The 10,872-nt window shown below is 41.1% G+C and overlaps 1 protein-coding gene across 1 annotated transcript in view; it reads left to right on the plus strand.

Moving 5' to 3' along the window:
* LOC119291861 (hydroxyphenylpyruvate reductase-like) overlaps nucleotides 1–1,526 on the plus strand; it is a 3,158-nt gene extending 1,632 nt beyond the window's left edge. Inside the window, exon 2 of the mRNA XM_037570671.1 lies at nucleotides 797–1,526. Coding sequence (XP_037426568.1) covers nucleotides 797–1,315 — 519 coding nt within the window. The 3' untranslated portion in view covers nucleotides 1,316–1,526. The remainder of the gene's footprint in view (nucleotides 1–796) is intronic.
* Nucleotides 1,527–10,872: the final 9,346 nt, after the last annotated feature.

The following is a 10,872-nucleotide window of genomic DNA, read 5'->3' on the forward strand; positions in this document are numbered from 1 at the left end:
TCAATCTCGAAAAAAAAAGATCTTGATCTAAAAGATCTTATATTAGTTTACAGCAAGTTGATCTGGTGCTTATTATAATGATGAGTTATCATCAGCAAACGACTCTCCTGTAAAAGCATGGAGTAGTTGAGGATGCTGGTTTACCATTCCATGCAATCCTAGGATCAGATTTGATCTCCTCAAAGAAAAGAAACAATCACTCATTATTGGTTGCTCAATCAGTTAGCAGTAAGAAAAGGAGCTAAGGCATTTGGTTGCTCAATCAGTTATTATTCAGAATCACATAAGCCATTTTCCAAACTACAAGTTCTTCACAAATGTTGACCTGGCAGGCAACTGTTATGCGCTTATTGTAGCATTTTCCCTTAATGCAGAGGCCAATTTCATTGTTAGTTGTACAATCATGGATGGAGTAGGACCAGTAGGTGTGCTCATAGACATTGGTCATGGAGCACATGCGGATCAATCTGAGTTTGTATCTGCTAATACCGAGAAGCCCTTTGCCCCAGAGCAACTTGGTTTAGATAATGTTGTTTTGGCCCCTCAGTAGGAAGTGACACGGAAGAAACATGCATGGCAATGGTTGATCTGTCTTGAAAGAATTTAGAAGCACATGCTTTGAGCTGTCTATTTACAGGGATATGTGCATCTGTCTGTGTGGTCAAGGTGTGCAATCTCAGCATTTCGTTTTGGATGCTTTCATTCTTATCTTCGTGTAAAGTGATTTCCTTGTTTACGCAAATATAGCATGATTTGTGATTTCATTTTCTCATGGATTTTGTTTATCCTTTTGCAGTTCAGTGGCAAAAGAGTGGGCATTATTGGGCTGGGCAGAATAGGGCTTGCTATTGCCACTCGAGTGGAGGCCTTTGATTGCCCAGTTAACTACTACCAGAGAACAAAGAAGGACTACCCCAATTACACCTATTACCCTTCTGTAGTTGAATTGGCAGCAAACAGCGACATCCTCGTGGTGGCTTGCCTATTGAGTGAACAGACCCGCCACATTGTCAACCGTGAGGTGATGGAGGCACTCGGACCCAAGGGCGTGCTCATAAACATCGGGCGCGGCCCTCATGTTGACGAGCCTGAGCTTGTCTCTGCGCTCGTTGAGGGGCGCCTTGGCGGGGCAGGCCTCGATGTGTTTGAAGATGAGCCCGATGTGCCTGAGTCGCTCTTCACGCTTGACAATGTTGTCCTGGTACCACACATGGGGAGCGGGACACACGAGACGCGCAAGGCGATGGCGGACCTGGTTCTCGGTAACCTGGAGGCGCATGTTCTGAAGAAACCGCTGCTGACTCCTGTTATCTGATACGATGATCTCTTATAGGAAGCACGAACAGGCATTATAATGTGTTTTATATGCATTTGTGTGCTAATATGTCATCAGGTTTGGTCGTACCATTTGGAGTTGTTGTCTCAAGGAATGTTCTATGTGGATGGCCTCAAAAATAATCTCTCTCTTTGTAAGCCCGTTTGTTTGGCTTTATCAATAATTAATAATATATGGTTGTATGCATCAATCGACGGAGAGTCCGAGGTTCTTTCCCTTTTTCGATTTTATTTTGAAGAAGCACGATAAGATGTTTTCCCTTTCAATATCTCTTTGACATATGTAGGTTCTTATCGGTAAGCAGTTTGTGAGACCTATTGATAAGTTTGACTTCTTTTGGGATCGTCTCATATCCGGTTTTCGTGATTTATGTTTTGTCGACGCAAATGTCATGCTATGTAATATGCCTGTTTTTCTTGGTTGAGTAAGTGTTGCTATTGAGTATGGATGGTTTGGTAGCTTGCAAGCTTTTTGCGTTTTTCGGTAGCTTGGCTGAGTTGGGCCTGGCTATGCATATTGTGCATATAGTTTGGTAGCCTGCATGCCCCTCAGCCTAACTCCTGGATGCAACGTTCTGCTATTTCATTACGTTCACACTGATGATTAATCTCACTTTTTATCCAAATGGTAAACTTACCTCACGTAGAAACGGGTGCTAAAGGAAGAAGAGAAAGGCCGGCTCGAGCTAGAAAAAGGTATGGCATCCTTCCGATGCTCGTCCAACGGGATGACTCAAGGTAGAAGGAGTGGCAGCCCTTGGATGCTCATTCAATGGTCACGAAATCGGATGGGCGCGAATAATTTTTTTACGTGACTGATGCCCAAGTGTGATACGTTTGTACAATCAGTAGGAAAATGTATATCTACTCGTCTACGACCATCAAAATAGAAAACATAACACAAAAGCTGTGTGAAAACATAACAATAAAGAAATTTCAAACGGTCGACCGGGTGCGAAGATTTTCTCAAAATTCATCGTTTCGTAACATGGGCACATGAACATGTTTGTGTGGTCCAATAAGAGATGAAGATCTACTCGCCTATGATCGTCAAAATAAAAAACGCCCAACACAAAAGTCATGGATACGGCGAAAAGAAGCTAGTGGTCGACTCGGTATGAAGATTTTGATGAAATTCGTCTAAAAAGCCTCCAAACATTAGCATGAAATTGAGACTCATAGTCCATACAATTAGAAATCGACTGTTTGAATGAAATATTTGCATCTTTTTCATGTAGACGTTATTTCGAGTCAAATCACCATTGTGTGATCATATGAAGTGGATCAAAGAGGGTGAGTGCAATATAACATGTGCAAACCTCACCTACATGCCCGCACCACCAGAGCCACCACTTATGCTCAAATTGCATAGCTCGCGCTTTGCTTTGAAAAAATGGCCGATTCGAGTGTTCTTGCGAAGCCAAGCCTGGAGATGATTTATGCACCTTGCTATGCAGGTTCAATAGTGTTTCCACACAACAAACAGCCCCAAGTCGCCAAAAGTCACATTCAGCAAGGCTGATTGAATCTGATTCAAGCTATCAAGCACGTCATATATGGGCATTGGCGATGGAACAACACACCTAGGGGGGCACGTGAATGAATGCCCCTTCTATCAGAAATTATGAAATCCATTTCACACTTAGGCCTTGTTCGGTTGAGGTGGATTCCGAAGGGGATTGGCAGGGATTGAGGGGGGTTAAACCCTCTACAAGTCAAAATCCTCTCCAATCCTCTTCAATCCCCTTGGGAGGAGGATTAAACGAACAAGGCCTTAGGGAGATAGTTGATCAATGTCCATTTTCACACTTAGGCAGGATAGTAGACCAATGCACTTGAGCCGCTCCCCTCACCCGTCTCACTCCATGGTTGTTGCCGGCCCAACATCCTTGTCCTCCTTTTTCCTCTCTCCCATGCTCCTCCTCTAGCCTCCAGCTCCATAACTAACCAGCACCACCATCTCCAGCCTCCCGATTTAGCAGAACTGGTAGCCCAAGCTCATGCGTGGGATCATGGTGGGGTGGCACAGGCGAACGGTGGCTTCAGGAGATGGCCGGCATCGGTGATGCCCCTTGAGATCCGGTTTGAATAGTAGAAGGTTCCCGTACCTTTTCCCCAAGGAGAGACACTGGGTATCAAACCCAATAGAGGATGTGCACCATGACAAAGAGGCAAACAAGCGATTTCTATTGAATTAAATTCTAGTTTTTTAATCGGACCTTTCTCACAACTTTTTTGGATGTAAACACTGATGTGAAAATAGGCATGAGTATGTGGTCTTACTCTCACAACCATACACCCCCTCTGTCTCAAAATGTAAAAGGATATTTTACACTATCATGGTGCCAAAAATCCTCTTACATTTTGGGACAAAGAGTGTACTTATCTGTGGGATCTCACCTTACTAATAAACATAGCCCTGAAACACAACTGCTATGATGTGCTTGCTACATGATGAAGTCGGGGATGTGTCCAAAGTACGTCTTGACTGGTCACAACCTGCATCAAGAGTTAGTTGTTCAACTGATACATTCATTTTGCATCATGTTTTCTACTATTATTTATATAGTTTTGGGTCAATATTTCACTTCATGAGGTAATTCTAATGTCTTTTCTCTCTTATTATGCAAGATTTATATGAAGAGGAAAATTGCCGGCAACTGTAATTCTGGACCTGAAAAGAGCTACAACAAAGATAGCTATTCTCCGAAGCTCCAAATGACCTGAAAATTTACGAAGATTCATTTGGAACTAATAAAAAAATACTGGAAGAAGAATCAACAGGAGGGCCCCACTAGTGAGTCACAAGCTCAGGTGGCGCCCCCTGGGGCATGCCACGTAAGCTTGTGGGGCCACCAGCAGGCCTTTGTGACCGTCATTCTCCTATATGATGCCATTTTCACTAGAAAAATAAATAAAGAGAAGACTTTCGGGATGAAGCACCGCCGTCTCGAGGCGGAACCTGGATAGGAGTATTTTTGCTCTCTGGCGGAGCGATTTGCTGGGGATACTTCCCCTTAGGGAGGGGGAAATCGAAGCCATCGACATCGCCAACAATCCTCTCATCATAGGAGGACTAATCATCATCAACATATTCACCAACAACATCTCCTCTCAAACCCTAGCTCATCTCTTGTATTCAATCTTTGTCTGAAAACCTCAAATTGGTACTTGTGGGTTGCTAGTAGTGTTGATTGCAGGTTGTAGTTGATGCTAGTTTGTTTATTTGGTGGAAGATTATATGTCCAGATCCTTAATCTACAATACTCCTCTGATCTTGAACATGAATATGATTTGTGAGTAGGTCCGTTTGTTCTTGAGGACATGACAGAAGTCTTGTTCTAAGTAATTATGTGAAGTTGGTACTTGTTCAATATTTTGATGATGTGTATGTTGTTCTTCCTCTAGTGGCGTCGTGTGAACGTCGACTACATGACTCTTCACCATGTTTGGGCCTATGGGAAGGCATTGGGGAGTAATAGGTAGATGATGGATTGCGAGAGTGATAGAGCTTAAACCCTAGTTTATGAGTTATTCCATAAGGGGCTAATTTGGATCCATATGTTTCATGCTATGGTTAGATTTATCTTAATTCTTCTTTTGTAGTTACATATGCTTGTGAGAGGGGGTAATCATAAGTGGGTTGCTTGTTCAAGTATGAACATCAATGCTACTTGTGAGCTGCGTTGGGATTTCCCCAAAGAAGAGAGGATACTGTAGTACAATAGAGATAAGTATTTCCCTCAATTAAGAACCAAGGTTATCGATCCAGTAGGAGAACCACACGAAACCTCGTTAGCAGCACCTACACACACAAAGGCAAATACTTGCACCCAACGCAAACAAGGGGGTTGTCAATCCCCTCGACGGTTAATTGCAAGGATCAAATTTGGTAGTGATAGATAGATAGATTAAAACACAAAATAAAATAACACTAAATAAATTGAAGCAAGGTATTTTTGGATTTTATATATGATAAAAGTAGACCTCGGGGCCATAGTTTTTACTAGAGGCTTCTCTCTCGAACAAAAAGCATACAATGGGCAAACAAATTATTGTTGGGCAATTAATAGAAAAGTGCATAGTTATGACGATATGCAAGGTAATGATCATGTATATAGGCATCACGTCCGAGACAAGTAGACCAACTCCTGCCTGCATCTACTACTATTACTCCACCCATCGACCGCTATCCAGCATGAATCTAGAGTATTAAGTTAATAAATATGGAGTAATGCCTTAAGCAAGATGACATGATGTAGAGAAAGTAAATCCAACCAATATGAATAAACCTCGTCGCTTTCCCCTGAATGGTAACAATACAAATATGTGTCTTGTCCCCTTCCACAATATTGAACCCATTACAAAGCACATCTCCCATTACAAGATAAATCAATCTAGTTGGCCAAACCAAATGGATAGATCGGAGAGAAATACAAAGCTATAACAATCATGCATAAAAGAGTTCAGAGAAGACTCAAATAATAATTATGAATAATATGATCATAAACCCACAATTCATCAGATCCCACAAACACACCATAAAAGAAGATTACATCAGATAGAACTCCAAGGACATCGAGGAGAACATTGTATTGAAGATCAAAGAGAGAGAAGAAGCCATCTAGCTACTAGCTATGGACCTGTAGGTCTGTGGTAAACTACTCACACTTCATCGGAAGGGCAGCAAGGTTGATGTAGATGCCCTCCATGATTGATTCCCCCTAGGGCAGAGTGCCAGAAAAGGCCTTCGGATGGGATCGCGGAAGAACAGAGGCTTGCAACTGTGGAAAAAGTTTTTTGGGTGGCTCCCTGTAGGTTTCCCGATTTTAGAGAATTTATAGAGGTGGAATTAGGTCAGACGGAGCCACGAGGGGCCCACAATGCACTAGGGCGTGGCCACCCCCCTGGGCGTGCCCTACTACCTTGTCGTATCCTTGTTTGCCTTCTTGCCCCCCTGAAGCTTCTAGGGTCTCTCCTGTCTAGAAAAAATCATCAAAAAGTTTCATAGCATTTGGAGCCCGTTTGGTACTGTATTTTTGGAAAACCAAAATAGGTAAAAAAAACAGCAATTGGCACTGGGTTAATAGGTTAGTCCCAGAAATGATATATAATTGCATATAAAACATCCAAGATTGATACTATAATAGCATGGAACAATAAAAAACTATAGATACGTTGGAGACATATCAGCATCCCTAAGGTTAACTCCTGCTCGTCCCCGGGTAGGTAAATGATAAAAACATAATTTTTGATGCGGGATGCTGCCTAACATGTATATCATGTAATCTCTTTTAGGTATGAATATTAAGATATGAATCATTCAAAGCAATAGTCTATAATTTGATATAAAGACATCAATACTCAGGCATACTAACAAACAATCATGCCTTTCAGAATAAAAATGCTAAAGAAAGCTATCCCTACAAAAACATATAGTCTTGTCATGCTCCATCTTCTTAACACAAAGTATTTATCATGCACAACCCCGATGACAAGACGAGCAATTGGTACATAATTTTTAATGTGCTTAAGCTTTTTCAGCCCCCACGCATTACATGAGAGCAAGCCATGGATATACCACTATGGGTGGAATATAATGCGGTGTTAGAGATTGTGATAAGGGGAAGTTAAAAAGGAAGATAGTCTCACATTGACGAGGCTAATCAATGGGCTATGGAAATGCCCATCAATTGATGTCAATGAAAGGAGTGGGATTTCCATGCAACAGATGCACTAAGAGCTATAAGTGTATGAAAGATCAAAATAAAAACTAAGTGGGTTGCATCCAACTTTCTTGCTCATGAAGACCTCGACCATTTCAGGAAGCCCATCATCGGAATATACAAGCCAAGTTCTATAATGAAAATTCTCACTAGTATATGAAAATGAAAGCATAGGAGACTCTCTATATGAAAAACATGGTGCTTCTTTGAAGCACATGTGTGGGAAAGGATAGTAACAGTGCCCCTTCTCTCTTGTCTCTCATTATTTTTATTTTTTTGTGGGATCTTCTGCCCTCTTTTTTATTGGCTCTCTTGGCCTCTTTTTTTATTTCCTCACTGGGACAATGCTCTAATAATGAATAATGATTATATCACACTTCTATTTACTTACAACTCAAAATTACAAACATCATACTAGAACAAAATATGACTCTATATGAATGCCTCTGGCAGTGTACCAGGATGCGAAATTATCTAGCGTAACATGTATTAATAAGTGATGAACGGTGGTTGAGCGACAAATACTATGCCAGCTATATGATCATGCAAAGCAATATGAAAATGATGACGTGTGTCATAAAAACGAAACGGTGGAAGTTGCATGGCAATATATCGCGGAATGGCTATGAAAATGCCATAATAGGTAGGTATGGTGGTTGTTTTGAGGAAGATATACGGAGGATTATGTGTGATAGAGCATATCATATCTGACTACTTTTTATGTTTTCATGAATCTCAGATTCTGAAGAGCATCATAATGATTATGATCTTGCGTGCATGAAAAGAATAAAGCAGAACAATGCCATGGCTGTCAAACTTGGCATTAAGGGACTGAGACCAAGTCTGGATGCAATGCAATGCAAATGCTCTCCACCTACAGATTCATGCTCAGAATATGACCCTAATAGTGATTCTAAGCTAGAGAGAGACCTAAGTCAATGTAGCTCCCTAGTGGAGGAGTCAGAGGCAGATGCCCTATCTTATTCACCCATCAAGGTGCTTGCTCTAACTTTCCAAGGTTATATTGGTCGCACATATCTTGCAACTGATGCTTTGCCTTGCTTCTACTTTGTTGCACTGCCATTAGCTTAGTTTACACATCGTGTATGTGAATACGCCATGCCTATCCATTTTTAGTACATATTCCATTTGTCATCATACCATATTTATCCATTCAAATGTTGTTCTTGTGTATCAGACGTTCAAAAGGAAGAGGGCGATTGCCGATCGCGGAGGAGCACAAGAAAAGTATTTGGAGAAGGTAGTGGCACCTGATAAATCAAATAGCCCATTAGGTGTAGTTGCAATATCACCTGACCCACAAAACACCCCAACTCTAGCAGACTCTATCCCTACTACACCGGTCATTTCTGATACCCCAACTCAGCAGATCCCAACTGCGGCAAACAGTATGATGATGCCAGTTGACATAGCACCAGCTCTACGACACAAAATCTCCATTCCAGCAAAGAGTACACCAAATCCAGTTGCCAAATCGCTTTTTCGAACCAGAGAGAGCCCCAATTGCAGCAAATAGGACCCCTGTTCCATTTCTTCCCAGTTTAGAAGATGAAGCTTATATTGTTTTCAGGAACTTTGTGCACATCTTTCCTTCATGGAAAGATTATACCGCAGACATAGAACAATTTCCAGTCTTCCTCCGCAACTTACACGTAAGTAATGTACTAATGTTATTCATGGTCATTACTGCATATGTTTCTGCTGACAGAAGACACAAGATTTCATTCTTTTAAATAGGCGAGGACCAAACTGGATTGTGAAGACGAGCAAGGGTTGGTTGCGCTTTTCAAGCACTCGTTGATGAAGTATCGTTCCTACCTGAGGCAAGCGCACTTTGATGGCAAGCCTGTAAAAAAACAGTAAAGTCTCCGGTCCTACATTTATCCGACGGTGACTGGAATAATCTTGTTACACATTGGTCTCGTCTGCAACGTAAGGTACTGTCTATGATATCACATCACAATTTGAACTACATTTCTGCATTTGCCTTAATGCCTCACTTGTACGAAAATTGTTAGCAGAAGAACATTCATTCTCAAGGGACCACAGAATCTCGCAACTATACTACACACTACATTGAACTTGTGAGTACCTCTTGCCCTGTATGACCATACTTACTTTCATAGCTGTTTGATTATGTAGCATCACTTCACATGTTAGCCTCGTTATCGTCCATTTGGTGGACATTATAAGATCCGTATGGACTCTTATATAAATTTAGAATCAACCCAATGCTTTTGAAGAGATTTAGCTCTATAGTCCTCGTGTAAGGACTGAACATCGTCTATCACTGTACTTACATTAACAGCTACTCCCTCCCTATAACAACGTTTTGTACAGTACACCAGTGTTCATAACATTCTTGTATTCTGGGAAGAGGGATTGGTTCATTGTGTAGCATTCTGCATCTTATCTCCCTCGCCCACCATTTAGTAAAGAAGATCAGATCTATATTTAATCTTACCAAAAAGTAGAATACACAGGCAGTGCCAGTGCAGAAGTGTAGCCCATTGCTCTTGTCAGTACATTTTGTCCTGTAACGCTTGTACTTCCAGGGATTGGTAGTTGATTATGTAGCATCAATCTGCATCTTATCTTCATTATTATCTATCCCTTCCAGTATTATCATATCTATAATTACTCTCTACAAAATGAAGAGTAGAGGCAATGCTTATGAAGAAGATTTTGTGCTGAAATTCTTGAGTTATCCTTCCCTTGACATGGAGAAGGGCATTATAAAGCCGGTGTTAACTGATAATGTAAGTTAGTCCTTCTAAAGCCTTTATCCTCAACTGTAGTTTAATTTTCTCATACTCCCTATCGTTTACTGCTGTTTAGTTTGTTGTTTCTATCAAAATGCATCTTCACAAGAACCGTGAGTTCTAAGTTTATTTGTAAAACCAAATTCCTTATTCATACCATGCACATTACTCAATACTCCCTATATGTATGCTTGTTTTCGTGGATCTATAATCCTGTGTGGTGAAGCAGCCCATATTTGCACCTTGTCATCTCCTGTTTTATCTTACTGGTGTGGCTGATGATATGAACAACATGCCATGCACATTAACCAAAATAGATACAATGATTGTCTTTGCCCTTCATCTATGCTTGTTATGTTGACATGGTAATCCAGTAGTGTGGTGAAGCTCCCTGCATTATGAACAATGCCAAATTATGCTATTGATATTTTGAACTTACTCTTTATTTTCTAATTTGAAATTGGATGGAATTGACAGCACAGTTATCATCTTTGTTTATACACGTGCAAAACATGTCATCTCTCTGCTTGTTTCAGGGTGATATGCCTGATGGCAAGCACAAGTCTACTGAAGGTTGTGAGACAAACCCAACATATATTGCAGCAAATAAGGCAAAACATCTTGAAGATAGCGAGACAACCCCAAAGTATTGTCTTGATGCATTGTTCAAGTTACTTGAGACTAGCAGTCAGACAAGCTCACACAATTTGTTGTCTAAATTAGTTCAACTTCTTTAGTCCCAAGTTCTAGCAGAAAGGCATTCTGCAACTCAACTTCGACTTGAAGTCCTATCTCTAAGAAAGATTGCAGAGGACACCAACGAGAACCTCATTGCTAAACAGCTACACCTGGAAGCTATGATCGACATGCTAGGCCGGTCTCACAGCCTCGCTCAGCAGCTTGCGCAGTAGTTCCCGTGCAAGGCTAACCTTTCTTGAACTATCTCGGAAGTGGTATCGGTTCAGTATTATTTTGTTACACTGCAATGGTGCCCAGTTTTTGTAATCTCCTTCTTCGTTGCGCTTTAT

The sequence above is a fragment of the Triticum dicoccoides genome, chromosome 4B (genome assembly GCF_002162155.2).
Source record: "Triticum dicoccoides isolate Atlit2015 ecotype Zavitan chromosome 4B, WEW_v2.0, whole genome shotgun sequence".
NCBI classification, from domain to species: domain Eukaryota; kingdom Viridiplantae; phylum Streptophyta; class Magnoliopsida; order Poales; family Poaceae; genus Triticum; species Triticum dicoccoides.